At 30.3% G+C, this 16,579-nt stretch overlaps 4 protein-coding genes across 4 annotated transcripts in view; 2 read left to right on the forward strand and 2 right to left on the reverse strand.

Annotated features, from left to right (window-relative positions):
- The window catches only part of LOC113367708 (fatty acyl-CoA reductase 1-like), a 12,898-nt gene extending 7,053 nt beyond the window's left edge, over nucleotides 1-5,845 (reverse strand). Inside the window, exons 1-6 of the mRNA XM_026609288.1 lie at nucleotides 5,778-5,845; nucleotides 3,880-4,009; nucleotides 2,494-2,648; nucleotides 2,167-2,406; nucleotides 947-1,056; nucleotides 790-886 (exon numbers count right to left, since the gene is read on the reverse strand). Coding sequence (XP_026465073.1) covers nucleotides 790-886; nucleotides 947-1,056; nucleotides 2,167-2,406; nucleotides 2,494-2,648; nucleotides 3,880-4,009; nucleotides 5,778-5,845 — 800 coding nt within the window. The remainder of the gene's footprint in view (nucleotides 1-789; nucleotides 887-946; nucleotides 1,057-2,166; nucleotides 2,407-2,493; nucleotides 2,649-3,879; nucleotides 4,010-5,777) is intronic.
- A 2,504-nt stretch (nucleotides 5,846-8,349) lies between these two features.
- Nucleotides 8,350-10,627, reverse strand: LOC113368223. The gene is made up of 2 exons (XM_026609786.1): nucleotides 10,297-10,627; nucleotides 8,350-8,702 (listed from the first exon to the last, which is right to left on the reverse strand). Exons 1-2 carry the CDS (start codon nucleotides 10,624-10,626, stop codon nucleotides 8,400-8,402), a joined length of 633 nt encoding a protein of 210 aa, XP_026465571.1. The 5' UTR covers nucleotide 10,627; the 3' UTR covers nucleotides 8,350-8,399.
- Nucleotides 10,628-13,399: 2,772 nt separating this feature from the next.
- LOC113367709 lies at nucleotides 13,400-14,134 on the forward strand. The gene is made up of 2 exons (XM_026609289.1): nucleotides 13,400-13,882; nucleotides 13,957-14,134. The coding sequence occupies exons 1-2, from the start codon at nucleotides 13,400-13,402 to the stop codon at nucleotides 14,038-14,040; spliced, it is 567 nt and encodes a 188-aa protein (XP_026465074.1). The 3' UTR covers nucleotides 14,041-14,134.
- A 94-nt stretch (nucleotides 14,135-14,228) lies between these two features.
- The window catches only part of LOC113367710 (endoplasmic reticulum membrane-associated RNA degradation protein-like), a 5,200-nt gene continuing 2,849 nt past the window's right edge, over nucleotides 14,229-16,579 (forward strand). Inside the window, exons 1-2 of the mRNA XM_026609291.1 lie at nucleotides 14,229-15,142; nucleotides 15,216-15,330. Coding sequence (XP_026465076.1) covers nucleotides 14,337-15,142; nucleotides 15,216-15,330 — 921 coding nt within the window. The 5' untranslated portion in view covers nucleotides 14,229-14,336. The remainder of the gene's footprint in view (nucleotides 15,143-15,215; nucleotides 15,331-16,579) is intronic.

Below are 16,579 nucleotides of genomic sequence, written 5' to 3' on the forward strand. Positions count from 1 at the left end.
TCCTGTAACATTATATATTATTATTTAGTTGCATTGTACTCTTTTAATATATGATAATAAGCATTGTCATATCTATTTCTCGATAAATTCTGGGAAATTATAACTGTGAAAATGTTATTCGACAAAATGTCCATTTGATCGATACCAAATTTAGGTTCTGAATTCAAATAAGATAAATAAAAAATAATATAACCTAGAAAATGTTTTATAAATACCAATGAGTATATAATTATACAAATGAGATCTTTCAGAGCACCGTGTTTGAGAAAAATATGCCGAAAAGTGCATTTTCATATTAACATTTCAAAAAAGTTGATATTTTGAGTCTCTAGTAACACTTGCGGCCCGTTTACTAACGTTTTTGTATATAAATAAAACTACAAACACTACTACTTAGAACAATTTAATCATAATTAAATATTATTCACGTAAAACATCCTATTAAACGTAATTGAACATCATCTGTCAAAATCGTTTGACATTTGACGTATTAGCCACCGTCATTATTGTTTTATTCAAATTACGCTTCTACAAAAATTTTCAAATTAAAAATGTAAAGTTTCTACGCGATTTTGAAATAATATCTCACCTTTCCGACAACCTACTGATTAGCACGAATTTTTCAAGACTAAGACTGGCCAAATCGGTTTAGCCGTTTTCGAGTTTTACTGAATCATTTGATCGAGCTCAATTTTTATATATAAGATTAAATTCTAAACAATATTGCCTAACACTATAAGTCCTTATAGTAACTCTGTATACTTCTAAAATTATATCAGAAATTTAAAAAAACAAATATTACCTTTTCCGACTCCTAAGCAAATTCCAATAGGCCCATTGTAGTTGTCGTTCCAGCCTGGTATCGGATCTTTCCACGTGGAAATCACTTGAAACGAAACAAAATTTAAACAACTTCTTGTCATTTAGTTTCTGTATTTAATTTTACCTATTCCTGGTCTGAATAACACCAGAGGCAACCTGTGACTATAATCATCCACCACATTTTCTGCCAAATGCTTCGTCAGCAAGTACGTATTATGCAAATCCCCAATGTACCTAAAACAAAATTCAGTAAACTTTTGTCAACATTAGGATTTATACAAAAACCGACATTTCAGAAAACCGGTTTTCGAATTTAAATTTTACTAAAAAAACGGTTTAAACCGGTTTTCGAATTTTATATAGAAAATAAATTTTTGCTCGAATATTCTGTAATTTATCCGCAAAAGTGTAATTTAGAGCAGTATTTGACTGAGTTTATTTATTGTTCAATTTTATAGATAGTAAACAAAATTATTTTAATTTTAATTAGTAGAACTAAAGAATAATAGTTTATCTTGATTAAATATCTTTGAAAATAATTATTCGTTGTTCATGCATCATTTGCACATATAAGAATGAAAATATTTTTATGATAGTGAAAGGAAAGTTTTCGAATAAATAAAATTTATACATTTTTGAATGAAAAACATTCATTAAATTAAAAAAAACTTAGATACATGTCGATACATACTTGTTAATATCAATTTTAGTTTTAAAAATAATTAAGCTAAACTCAGGTGTTGTCTGTTCCGAGCAAATTTAATTAATTAATTTTAAACATTCTAATTGTTTTTTTTATTGAATAAAATATGATTTCAAAAAATGGAGAACGTCTATCGAATTGCTACTTAGACGTGTCCTTTGTTTACTCACAAAATTTCCTGAAATAGAAAATACTCTCACACTTGCGACCAAATTATGCTTAATTGTTTTTAAAGCCTGATATAATAATTCTAAGGTTTTATTCTTTAATTTGTGGCTTCTAGGGTTTAAAACTATTTTTTTAAGTTTGAGTAGAGGAAGTTACTTCTTCAAAAAGAAGCCACACTGATTTAAATTAATATATACACTGGTATAAAAATTTAAATTAATATATACAAAACTTTTCTGGGAACCATTGCGTACTGATAAGATATAAAATGCTACTGAACCGATATGATTTCAAGAATCAAAACGCTTTCATCTATCTTTTATATTTGGCTATATTGTCATTTTCCATTTATATAGTGAAAACCGACTTTTTTCACTAAAAAACCGGTTTTCAAATTCCATAATTTTCGTCAAAAAACCGGTTTTTGGAAACCGACAAAGCCTAATCAACATATACAACTATCTTTTACCCACTTGTTAGTCAAGATATCCAATTTATATTCATCCTGGTACCCTTCTGCCAGTCTGATGGCCTCTTTCCAATCTCCATGGTCCCTGTAAACTTTTTCTTCGATGACATCTTTGTCGGTGTTGCAATATGTGGTTGACACATGGACACCAACCACCAGATTTGGCATCTGCAACATCAGTTCCATAATTTCTCGAGTTCCTCTGGTGTTCATGAGGATTGCTTTTTTCAAGGGATCGTCGAACCTAAAAGATAAATGAAATTTATAAAAAGATAAATGATTAATCTATAAATATATTAAATATAAGATTAGGTACAATGTTTTTTATTACCTTACACTGGCGGCGGCGTGGAAGACGACGTGGGAAGTTAGTACTAGTTTTTTGTCCTGGTCGTTGAGGCCGAGTTGGAGGGATGTGACGTCGCCGGTGACGGCGAAGACTTTCTCGAAGGCCGAAGGGGTAGTGTTTCTCACTACGTCGAATAACTGAGGGTAATATGTTTAATTTGAGTTAAAAAGTCGGGCGTTACATAAATAAAAATAGTATGAGAGTTTTTAGAAATTTATTTATTTAAAGTCCATACGTTTCGACTAGCATCTTAGTCTTCATTCAGTGGCAATCAATTTAACTATAAAAATTAAAACTAAATCAATAATATGTAAGAAATTTCATAGAAAAACAATAATGATATTAATAATAATAATAAATATTTTTGTGTCGTTTTTGTTAATTTGAATGTAGTCAATCATTTTTAACAGCAATCTGAACATCACTCACTATGAGCTGTTAAGCTCATTTTCCTTAATTAGTTGTTCACTAAGAACAGGAAACAGAAACCATTGCGAGTAATCTTATTATATATATTATATATATATATATATATATATATATATATATATATAAATATACTAGTAAACCCAACGAACTCCGATTCGCCATCAGATGGTTTCGTGAGAAAGATGAAGAAATTTTTTGTTGGTTTCATATTTGAAAAGGAAAAAATTGATTTTATTATACAACAGTAATAAATTTATTTCGATTACAAAAATGAAGTGTTTTTTAGTTGAACTTCTTTAAGTAATTGAAAGTGAATACGCAAATTATCCGTTTCATTGAAGTGCTCTTTGGGAAACCACATTTTTTGTTTTTTGGTCTGACGTTAACACAAACAAAGCGGATGGTTTTCCAACTCGTGAACAGGCAACGTATAACTGCCCATGTGAAAAACAATGATTTTTTAAATAATCTATTTGAAATTTATCCCGCAAACACTAAGCGATTGGCCTCGCGACTTGTTATTGCGAACGCAAGGCGAACTGGAAATTGCAATCGTTTGAAGTCAAATCAAACGGAATCATTGGTATGTCACCAAATCACCAGCAATTTTTCATTGAATGGTGAAATTCAGTGCGTGTACATTATTATTCTTTGCGGCAAGAATTGCTCGTTGACTTAACTAAGCATAATTCTGATAATTTTCACTAATGTCATTACTCGAATTTTTAATTACGGTGCGTGAAGTTCCAGCAATTTGTATTGAGGCACGATGCCATGTACCACTAATTTTCTTAGCCTTGCGGAGCCCGAGACCCAACGAATGCAAAATTGTCGAAATCGGTTCGTGCGTTCTGGAGTTATATCGTCAGGAAGGAAAACCCAACTTATTTTTATATATATGTAGATATATATATATATATATATATGACTATTCCTTACCTTGTTTTCCAAAATTTCCTGAACCCTGTTCGCAGCCGGCTTTCCCCGCTTCGGCCGAATCAGCAAATAAATTGCCTCTAAGTCAGGACATGATCTCAGCAGCTTCTCGATTATACATTTTCCCATAAACCTACGCAAATTTATATAACTAAATAAAATAATAACTAGGAATAAGTATTTATGTTTGAATTTATGTTCTCTAAAATGTTATAAATTACCATTGGTTAAGCACATGCACAAATAAATAATAATAATTATATAACACTGATTTTTTCTATTGACTCCATACATTTTATCACACTAAATAGGATTTAAAGTATGAATTTTATTACTTCAATGAAGCATTTTTTTGTTATTTTTAATTCGAAAATTCAATTGAAGATCTAAATGTAAATTTATTTTTTCAGAATAATTACAACCATCATATATTAATGAAAAATATTAAAAGTTTTAAAGAAAAATGGGTTGTCAAATATCTCCCTTCCGCCTTTTTGTATTATAAACCAAGAGCAAAAAAGCGGAAGGGAGATATTTGACAACCTAATATTTTTAAATTAACTATGAAATAAGGACATATGACACTCCTTTTAGCCCTATTTATTAAGTATGTTAAATTTTAAACGCCCGTGTTACCCGATGCACGACTTATGACTTAGTGGTATCAGTCCTAAATTTCAGAGATAGTTCTTAAATTTAGAAATAGTTCTAAATATTAGGCATAATTCTAAAATTTAGAGATAGTTCTAAAATTTTAGAGATAGTTCTAAAATTTTAGAGATGGTTCTAAAATTTCAGAAATAGTTCTAAAATTTCAGAGATAGTTCTAAATTTTAGAGACAGTTCTAATTTTTAGAGTTAGTTTTACATTTTAGATGTAGTTCATTTTAGAGACAGTTCTAAATTTTAGAGATAGTTTTAAATTTTGGAGATAGTACTACATTTTAAAAATAAATTTAAATTTCAGAGATGGTTTTAAATTTTAAAAAGTTCTAGAATTTTAGATTCCTGAATTAATTTTAAATCTAGTTCTAAATTTTGGAAATAATTCTAAATTTCAGAGATTGTTCTAAATTGTAAAGACAGTTCTAAATTTTAGCGATTTATTTGGAATCATCACTAAAATTGCAGAGTTCTGAGTTTTTTAGAGAAAATTCTATAAATTTTAGAGACAGTTCAGAATTTGAAAAACTGAGAGATAAATTTATAATCACTCTCCAAAATTTTAGATTCTGAGTTTTAGAGATAAATTTAGAACTATATCCAAAATTTTAGTGTTCTAAATTAATTTTAGAGACAGTTATAAATTTTAGAGATGATTCTACATTTTAGAGATGGTTCTACATTTTAGAGATTGTTGTACATTTTAGAGATGGTTCTACATTTTAGAGATGGTTCTAAATTTTAGATATAGTTACAAATTTTAAAGACAGTTCTGAGTTTTAGAGATAGTTCTAAATTTTTTAGAGAAAATTCTAAATTTTGGAGATAGTTCTAAATTTCAGAGTTAGTTTTAAATTTCAGAGATAATTCTAAAATCTAGAGAATAATTTTAGAATCAACTCTAAAATTTTAGAGTTGTAAGTTTTAGAGATAAATTTAAAACTCTAAAATTTTAGAAATCTAAATTATTTTTAGAGTTAGTTTTTAATTTTAGACATGGATCTAAATTTGAACATGGTTCTAAATTTTAGTGATAGTTTTAAATTTTAGAAATGATTCCAAATTTTAGATACAGTTCTAAATTTTAGAAATAGTTCTAAATTTTAGAGATATCAGTTTGTCATGTAGTCGCTTATGACACCATCACCAAAATTTAGAACCTTTATTATAAATATATATATATATATATATATATATATGTATAAGTATATATAAAATTTAGTGTTACTTCTTTGGACTTACCACTTCCTCCAGTAATAAAAATGGTTTTATCCACAAAAAACTGCGGTATATTTATAGCGTCCATCATCGATTATAAATATACTAAAACCAACAATATAACAATAAACAAATCTATTATTACTATTTATTAATACAAACTAAATATTTAAAATATTTTTATTAAAATTTTACTCTATCCATTTATGTCCTCGCCATGGCGTTCGTCGCCCGACTGACTCCGTTTGTCCGAACGTTTAATTCGATTTTATTTTTTTCAAAAACAAAATATAAAAAATATTGATTGATTGTTTCAATAATTTATTCGCTAAATAAACTCTTATGACAATCAACTTTTTTCGGGAGCGCCCCGTCCGAGGTCACGAACTCTTATTTATATTTAAGGGGGCATTGTCTGGATATGAAAATCGGTAAAATATTCATTCTGATTATATATTTATTTACTAGATGACCCGACAGACGTAGTCCTGTACCCATGTCTACAATTTTTTAATATCTTATACTAATATTTATCGTTTACCTAAAAATAATAATTATTGTTTTTTAAATTACTCTTCACGCCAAAATGCATATACATGTATAATATGAGCGATGTTAAATGTAGAACTGCTTTAGATAAAATGATGAGTCTCGAAATTGAAATTTTTTAAACGCTATAACATAACCATAACCATAACATTACACTGATACTTCACGTTGGATTAAATTCATTTAATTTTTTATTATTTAAGATATCCAAAATTGCATTTTAAACTTCTCCTAAACGATATCGTGAGGGCCGAATTGTATGTATTCATTTTTACTTTCACATTTGTTGTCATAAAGTGAAATTTTTACGAATTTTAAAAATATTGTGGAAAGATTAGTAAAAGATGCAAAGAAATTATATATTGAAAATTTAATATCCGAATCTTGTGTTGGCGCCCCCTAAGGCGTGCGCTCGCATTTTTCGCATGCATCGCATTAAAGGTAGGACCGGCCCTGATTAATACTTAATTTCATATTTTAAGTGAATTAATTTGTCATATCCTGTTCTTATGTGTATCATTCAATCTGCCATACAGATACTGTATCTTATATTATTTTAATTTTTGGCACATCTCAGCTGCATTTAGGAAATAATAATTATTTATTATACATATTCTAATATTGTTTGGGTTCATAAGTAAATTGAAATTTTTTGGCAGATGATAGTTTTCATTTGTTTTCAATGCAAACAATGACATGTCGTTTTTTGCATTTTTTTTCTATTTATTTCTACAATATTGCACATACATCCCAGTACTTTATAATCACGTACATCCTAGAAAATTTCCTTAACAAACTTCAGAAAGATTCATCAAAATCCGAATAATCGTTTAGGAGGAGTATACAGTGAGTGCTTGTAATTTAGTATGAACTTTATATAATAGCAATAAAGCTCAAATTGATTCAACGTTTTGGTTAGAAAACGTTTGTATGTGAAAAAGAAAAGGGCTGTTTTGGGGGTTTTCCCGGCAATCATTCGATTTTTTCTCGTCGTAAGAATCTTCCTTGGATTTGAACGAACATTTTATAAAAAGAATTGGCCAAATTGGTCTAGGCGTTGTTAACTAACACATTTTGCGATCCATTTTTATATACAAGATTTCGGTGTACTTATTTGTGTTGATATGAAAGAGTTATTTTTCTTAAGGGGCACAACTAGTGTGAAATTTTGAAAAAATCGATTTTTGTTTTTTTTTTCATATTTCGGTAGATTACACCTTTAAAAATAACGTATTAAAATTTCAAATCGATATCTCAAATAGCTTTTGAGTTACAGCCATTTTAAAAGTATATATATATGTACAACGATCATTTTATCTTTAAACGCGTTTTTCTCGAAACAGCATTTTTTTAATTTGCTGCAGTGATTACTCAAAAACAAATGATCCGATCACTATTAAATTTTTTTTACATGTTATATATATAGTTCTCCGTAAAATGAACTATCTATTTTTTTATTGGATCAAAAATCTAATTTTGGCAGTCCAAAAACGACCAAAATTTTGGGTAAAATTCGACTCTTTTTTAAAAAATGCCGTCGTTTGTCAATTTTTGATTTTTTTTCTTTATCGTAGTTCATTTTACAGACAATATTATCTAGTTTAACGAGATTTTTTTTTTAAATTTCATCCACGTAGGAGGCCGGAATCACTGCAGCAGTGAAGCGCCTGTTTTTTGTCGCGCCGGAGATCGATGATAACTTAAAAAATATTGAATTTTTTTCTTCAAAAATTTTACTATGTATTCTTAAAACATGTGTAAATATATTCCTAAAATTTTTAAATGATCGATAAAGTAGGTTTTTTAATATAAATTCCCAAAAATCACCTTTTTTAGGCGGTTACACTAGTTGTGCCCCTTAAGATGTAACCAGAAAAACCAAATTGATTATTTTATGTTTCAAGACATTATTTGATAATGAAATTATCAGTTATCAAGGGCTGCATCTCTTGATCATTTTTAAAAATCTTAATTTATCTCATATCGATATAGATAAAACGATCTATTGAATTCAAAATCTGTTTATTAATCAATCATGTACAGTTACAATATCTCATATATCTTTCAGAGGCCTGAAGCAGGAGTCAGAATTACTACAATCCTTCAGCAAAATACATCATCATATCGATCTGTCTCATGGCCTTCTTTTGGCTCTCCGGCTTCAAATCTCTCAATCTCGATTCCAAACGTTTGCAGAAGTAATGACAATTGTCCTGGACGAGAGGAGGGATCACCTCATGTTGTAAAATCTCAATTGTTGGGAAAACCATCGACGGTTTATGGACGGCGTCTGCAGTTCGCGAGTAAATCATTGGAGACGCTGGTGGAGGCTCTGCATTATTCGAAGTCTGGACCGATTTCTTATACATGACTTCTTTGGCTTTTAGTTCTTGAATCTTGGGAAAAAAGATAGAGGAATTAATAGCAAATTGACTACTTCCCGTAGGGTAAGTTATAGTAATTGCAAACAAAAGAAAATGATTTTTTTTGCATATCTTTTGATTCGAATTTTTCTAAACATTTTAACATACCTTGGGTATAGTATTACAAAATTGGGTGTATGTATGTCCGCATACAAATTTTTGTCGATGATTTAGAGAGCACAGCTTAATCGATTTGTTATTTGCATTCGATTTCATGGGGAGAAGTGCTGATGAGTTTTTGGCAGAGGCAGGTTCTGTTCTTTTGGAGATATAAAAGTGCAATTCAATGAGATGAAGCATCCGATTAGAATTATTTAAAACACATTTTATTTGTATTGACAGAATGAGGAATTGTTTACATTTTTGCGAGAGCAGACTTGGGGAGCTATCTTCGAACAAATATATACGAGCCGGAATAACAAATTATTTAATTAATCTCTTGTAAAATTGCTTTTTTTCAAACTTTACTATTTTATTGCTTACACCTTTGCCAAAGTAAAGGTTCTGCTGGTCCTTTTTATACCACTCATGTGCTGCTTATCTTCTGATAGCAAAGTCATAATAATGAAGGTGATGGCTCGTTATAAATTTATACATTTTTTGCCCTCTACATCAAATATTTTTGTTAAAAAAATCTAATTTTATTTGTTTACGAGATATCCGTGGTGGACCATTAATATTTGGTCTACCCTACCCATGAACATACAAAAGTGATTTTTTAATGTAAGTAATCAGTAATTTTTGATTAATTTCTTTACATAATTTGATTGTAAAAACAGTCCCTAGTGCTATTGTGCATAAAAGACTTAGCAATTGCTTTCGTAGACTTGGCCACATCATGTAAAATCATGTCGGTCATTATAAATGGACATAATTTTTGCAAAAATGGGTCATTATAAGCGACATGTCAATGTAAGCGATGTCAATATATCCGACTAGACAGCTGTTTTTTTAAGGAATTTTATATGCAAACCAAATTCCTAGTGCGATTACGTCATATTAAGCGGTTGTCAATATATCCGGTGTAATACTAATCGGATTCTACTGTATTACCCTGTTTTGGCACGGATTAATTTATGAAGTGATCAAAAGATATGGCTACTATTTTCAATTTTAATGATCGAAAAAAATCGGTTGATCGGTGTTCCCGAAATCGTCGACGAAAATTTGTATCCGAACACACATACACACACGCACACGCACACACACACACATACACATACATCAATTTTTTCTAAGGTATGCTAAAATGGTCAGAAGGTTTTGAAACGTAGAGATATATAAAAATTTTCATTTTCTATTTTTTTGCGATTACTATAACTTGCAATAACTTACTATAATGTTTTTCGGTGTTCTAAAAGAAAATTGAATCTGTTTTAAAAAATTAAATTTTTGGTACGGGAAGTTCCAGCAATTTGCCTTAAGTTACAGTAACAGTTTGATTACTACCGACACTAATAACCAAAATCATGAAATCAAAATGAAAACATGATTTATCAAGATAAAACAGCGTACCAAAAATAGCAAATCAATTATCACAAACTATTATTATTGTCACAACACTTACAGTTTGGTAAACACTGTCATCCTTTATCCCTCCAAGAAATCCATCCTTATCGAAATAATGATAAAAATGCCATTGAGATTGACAAATCTCGTTATTCTTTTTGGAATCCTTGACGGCATCCTTTTCTTTTTCATATTTACTCAGCAGAAGCATCATTTCGTTCTCAACTTGTTCTTTAGTCAAACCAAATTTTTTCGCAATTAATTCCCAAGCATCGTGCGTTCCTTTCTTATCTTTATAGCCGGCATTTTTGGAATCCCATAATATTCTTTTCTTTTCGAATCGTTTTATTAGCTTCAATCTTGAAGCATCTGTCCACTCGTAGACCATTTCAGGAAAAAAAATGATAGAGGACAAATTTGAGAACGGAATTAAATTAAATAGAAAAGTGCGCGCGTTTGCGAATGAAATTATTTTGTATCAACTTATAATGCATTATCTCTTGATTTAGAGATAAAGACGGCGTTTGATAAACAGAGTGACACATCGATGATGATTAAACTGTTACTAATTACTGAATTTAAAATATATTATTTAAACAAGGTGTAAGTCGCATTTTGCCTTAAGGCATGATTCTGCCGCATTACAGAAAAATGTTATGGCAAAGCCATGTTACGCTTCAACTTTCATACATGATGCTACTGAATCATACTGAATACTGTCGAAATGTCATGTATAGCAAATACAGGCGTTTTACACATAAACTGCAACGTCACTCGTATGTTATGAAGCCGAGTCAGAAAGACCCTGTTTTCTAAGTGAGAGAAGTGAGAGAAGTGTTTTCTAAGACATTTGTGTGGTTTCTTGGTTTGGTTTTCCATCTGAGAAATGTGCCTGACTGCACAGCAACCACATGGCTTTGTCGAGATTTAGTATGGAAAGTTCTCCAAAACATGGCCTTACCATAACATTTTTCTGTTATGCGGCAGAATCGGTCCCTAAATCAACTAGTGGTGCATGGCATCGTGCCTTAAGGTAAATTGCTGTAACTTCCCGTACCAAAAATTAATTTTTTTTATAAAGATTCAATTTTCTTTTAGAAAAAATCGATTTTTGAGATTTTTCAAATTTCTGATAAAAAATTGATATTTTTGAAAAAATTGTTTTTTTTATACTTTGAAATATTTTGTAAATTTCGAAATGTTTCTCGAAGCGATCGCACTGTTTTAGCTGCATAGAGACAAACTATAGAAGCGCGTAAGCGCCGCGCCGCCGTCTTACGGGCAAACTATGTTACGGAACCCATAGAAATGTAAACAAAATTGATACACATTATTAAAATCTTCATAAAATATATAATAATTTGATGTATACATGACCACTTTTGACCTCGAAATGGCATTTTTTTTACTTCTTCCACTATATCTCCGAAACCGCTAGACCTGCCTTCCCAAAAATTTAGTCAGTCAGACAAAAATATATTTATTTATTTTCAAGGAAAAGTTTGTTTTCGCAAGAAAATCCGATTTGCTAATTTCATCGACGTTCCAAGTCGTGTCTATGTATGTCGGTTTTTTGTCGATTTTAGAAGTTCTTTATTTAACGAAAATATACTTTGACGCATACTAAACTAGGTCTTTTGTCTGGGTATGGCGAGCTCTGTACCGCCTGAGTATAATTCAAATTGTAATTAATTTTTATAATTAAACCATTTTTCGCAGGCCTCTAACATTTCAGGCTGTTCGTTAAGGCAAAAATATTAAGTTCTCGAAGGAAAAGTTTGTTTTTGCAAGAAAATCCGATTTGCTAATTTTATGTTTTATCGACGTTTCAAATCGTGTGTATATGTGTCAATATTTGACTTTTCATAGACTTTCTCAAAAACCACTGGACCGATTTCAAAAAGTTTTTTCCATATAGCGAAGTAAATACTAAATAAAAGCTATTACGCATACTAAACTAGGTCTTTTGTCTATAATTTTGTATAATGCGTTCGGGTATAATACTGATTGAATACACCACTTTTTTTTGTTTCTTGTCTCTATCGAAACTGCAGTTTTGCAAGAATTTATGGGGGGAGAATCTAGAATGCTAGGATTTTCTTTTTTAATTATACTTTGTTAACTCATCGCAGGGTAAGTTTAGTAAAAAAAATCGAAAATGAAAATTTTTATATCAAGGGTTTTTGGCATACCTTAGAAAAAATGGATGTGTGTGCCTGTGTGCGGATACAAATGTTTGTCGACGATTTTAGGAACACCGATCAACCTATTTGAATAATTCAAAAAACATTCGATTCGTATTGATAAGGAGACGTGCTGATTAGTTTTTGGCGAAGGCAGGTCGAGCCGTTTCGGAGATACGGGGCAAAAAGTGCCAAAAACGGTAACTCAGTTTTGAAGAAAACGGAGCGTCCGATTTTAATAATTCAAAAAACATTTTACTTGTATTGACAAGATGAAAAACTGATGAGGCAGGTCCAGCGGTTATGGACTTTCAATAAAAATAGGTTAAAAAAAAAGCCATTTGGCGGTCATAAATGTTTATTGGATATATGTACATCAAAATATCAGATATTTTATAGAGATTTTAATAATTTGTACACATTTTGTGTATTTTAATTTTTTGGGTTCTGTACCAAGATTTTTAATTACCGTACGGAAAGTTCCAGCAATTTGCCTTAAGTCACGTTGCCATGCACCCCACTAGTTTTGCTTATTGCTTCGATTAACTACTAGATTTATCATTTTTTTAATGAAATCTTATTGTTTTTTTTAATTGCAGATGATTTTCTTCAGAGATAGAGTGATCACTGCAAAACGTGTTTTTCGAAAGGTGCTCACGCAGATCTGAATATGAATATAGCTAAAAAATGCCTTTATATGTGTATAGATTTTTGTATCGATACATTTCATAGTTTTTACAGATTTTTTTTTTTGGCCTTTGGTATATAACCCAAAATGCTACTTTCATCTAATTTCAAATTTCCCGCTTCAATCTCAAAATGTTTCATCTTTTCTCCGCGCATTCGCTGCTGTCATTGGCAGACGTTTGTGAACAACTTCATTGTTATTGTTAGTTTCAAAGTGAATTCAAAATAGTGCGTTTAAAATTAAACAAAATACATATAATATCACAATATCATTTAACCGATCGTGCAAAAATGAATAGTTTTCTTTCTAAAGACATCCAAGAAATATATTCAATCATTCCTCAAAAATCAAAACAAGAAACTAACAAAAACTGCAAGTACATAACCTCAAATTTTACATTGGACTGGTCTTTGATAAAAACAGACTTTAAAATTACTTTTAACACAGAAATAAATCACGACTGGTTTAAAACAGCAATCACTGACTTATCTATTATTATAATACAATCTGAGAAAGCTATTCAAGAAGCAGATGTAAATGTTATATTGCACAATTGTTTGTGGACAAATCGAGTACAAGATATTGAGAGGTGTTTGAAGAAGTATTTGGATAACAAGAATAATGTGGATAATGTGGAAATTATATTATTGTTGACTTGTATTATTGAACGTGCTTTGGGTGATGTCTTGTTATTGAAATGTAAATCTGTGCCGTTTTTGCTGAGGGACTTGTTGGACACTCAGGAGTTGCTGTCGATGATGGGAGAAACACCGGTAAGTAGAATCATAACCTGTAATTATATTTATATATTCTTCTACTAATATTTTACTAATAATTACCTTTTCAGATAACATTCACCAAAACTCTACTCGGCAACCCCCCAAGGTTTAAATCTGAGAAACATAGTCTGGCATGGTTTTGCAAATCCTAATGAAATACACTCATCGTTTCCAGCTATTTTATTTATACTACTTGCATCATTTGGAGAAATCCTAAACAAGCACAATCTGACTCAAAAAATCATGCAACGCCCTTTAATAAAAAACATCTTTATCCGACATAAGCAACAATCTTGCAACCATCAACATCGATCAAGTTTTACCAATAATTGCACAAACAAAGTGTATTCCTGTTAGTTTCCACTCATACTGGACTCGTATAATTAATTATTACAAAACCAATCACTGGTCAAACTGTGCACTTTTATTAATTCCACAATTTGAAAGTATGTTTAGATATATTTTTTGCACAATCAATAACCAGCCTGAAAGATTGTTGACTGCAGATTGCAAAACGTTTTATACAACACTTGATGAAATTTTTGAAGAAACTCGATCAAACAAAATATACCAAGTGTATGATTACAATTATTTAAGTCTTGTGCATGATGTTTTTGTATATATATCAGGACCGAGACTACGGGATAAATTGAGTCATGGAGAGATTGATTTTGAATCTTTAGACCAAAATGTGGTAAAAGTTTTGTTGATTTTAGTATCATATGGAATTTTGGTGTTTGAAAACAAGGTTTGTCCTGTTTGGTTAAAATGTGTGGAGACTTACAAATGCTTGTATCACAAAAATGCTGTATTTTTAAAACATTTGCAAGATGTGTTAATACAAACTCAAACCTTAAACAATGTCCTGACACCAGAAGACTTTAAATTAAACTTAACACACAACAAATATTCAACATCTACAATCAACATCTCAACTATCATACACCACATCACCAATTTACCAGTATCAGTGTTCTTTCGACCAAAAATTGAAAAAGAATTAGTGACAATACTCAATCAAATTATGGAAAATCTATTTCTATCTATTAAAAATTTCAAAGACAGTTTGGATATTAAATATAAAGCTTTTGTGGAACATACATTGAGATCTAAGAGACGTGCAACTTATCGACAGTTGTTACAATTTTTACCAGATTTTTATGGAGCTGTTTTGAAATTTTGTGGGTTTTTGTTGCGAGTGTTTGAGATGGTGCAGGAGGATAACGAGGAAAGGGATTATACGAACTTATTAAGGTAAATTATAAATTTTTAAATAAATTATATATATATATATATATATATATATATATTCTGATAATTATTTCAGAATTTTAAAATCAATGCTACAGTGTGCTGAAAACTTAACGAAATATTTACATTCAGAACATAATCAATGGAACGAATCACTAATGATGATTGACAGGACTTTTGAAGACATGAAGGTAAGTGATTTGATTTTCTTTTGTATATATATATATATATATATATATATATATATATATCCTTATTATGATGATCCTTAATATGGACATTTTCGAATTTCTTTGCTCCCAAGGGCTCAAATGCTTCCAAATTGATAAAAAAAAACTTCCCTAAAAATTTTGGCTCTTATTTTTAACGATGGCGCAAGAATTTACTTAATAATGAATATACGAAACTTCTAATTGAATTGCGCACTATCTAAAAGTTAATATTGAGAGCTAAAATTTTTAGACAATTGTTTTTTATCACTGAAAGCATTTGAGCCTCTGAGAGCAAAGGAATTCGAAAATGTCCATATTAAGGACCACCCTAATGTATACATATATAAAATTTTCATGTCATAATGTTAGTTACTGTACTCCTCCGAAACGGCTTTACCGATTTCTACTAAATTTTACTTAGATATTCTGCAGGTTTGATAATCGTCTACTGTCTTTGTTTCATACCCCTAAGTTATAAGGGTTGTTCCCCCTTAAATTTTTTTTTGTAAGTTTTGAACGGATTTGTTTGTTTTTATTTTTTACGATGTGGCATTAAAAATGCATACAACCAAAAATTTTTACTTTTTTATCACCAACCCCTATTTTTTATAGCCATTTTAGTAATTTATTATTTTTTTAACTAGAGTTCAGTCATTTAATATTTTTGACATAATTTTAGTTCATATTTTTGAGCTTGAAGAAAAAGCTTGAATGTTTCTTGAAAATACAAGTTATTATTATTAAGGGATGGTGTAACCCTAATACTTTTTTAAATTTTGGGATCATTTTTCTTTATTTTAATTTTGTTAATACGGATTTGATAAACTTTTTTACTTTAAAATACTATTTATTAACTTCCCGTAGGGTAAGTTATTGTAATGAGCCGAAAATCGGAATTGAAAATTTTTACATTTCTCGACGTTTTGAAGGTTTCTGAACATTTTGGCATACCTCAGAAAAAATGGATGTGTGTGTGTGTGTGTGTATGTGTGTGTGTGTGTGTATGCTGTGTGGATACAAATTTCCAGTCACGTTTTAGGGCGCACGGATCAATCGATTTGAATGGTTCAAAAAACATTCGATTCCTTTGATAGGGAAAGAGCTGATTAGTTTTTGGCAAAGGCAGGTCCAGCCGTTTCGGAGATACGGAGCAAAGAGTGCGGAAAATAGAAATCGAATTTTTGAGAGAACGGAGTATCCGATTTGAATGATCTAAAAAACATTCAAT

Source organism: Ctenocephalides felis, unplaced genomic scaffold (genome assembly GCF_003426905.1).
Source record: "Ctenocephalides felis isolate EL2017-DRISC unplaced genomic scaffold, ASM342690v1 CF-g0.4_SCAFFOLD_01170, whole genome shotgun sequence".
Classification (NCBI taxonomy): domain Eukaryota; kingdom Metazoa; phylum Arthropoda; class Insecta; order Siphonaptera; family Pulicidae; genus Ctenocephalides; species Ctenocephalides felis.

What these genes read in the sequence shown, in the direction of transcription:
- LOC113368223 (XM_026609786.1), bottom strand. Translation starts at nt 10,626, where the DNA reads ATGGTCTACGAGTGGACAGATGCTTCAAGATTGAAGCTAATAAAACGA. An exon ending in ATGACAGTGTTTACCAAACT is followed by an intron (nt 8,703 to 10,296) that starts GTAAGTGTTGTG and finishes TTTTTTCCCAAG; the next exon opens with ATTCAAGAACTAAAAGCCAA.
- LOC113367709 (XM_026609289.1), top strand. Translation starts at nt 13,400, where the DNA reads ATGAATAGTTTTCTTTCTAAAGACATCCAAGAAATATATTCAATCATT. An exon ending in CGATGATGGGAGAAACACCG is followed by an intron (nt 13,883 to 13,956) that starts GTAAGTAGAATC and finishes TTACCTTTTCAG; the next exon opens with ATAACATTCACCAAAACTCT.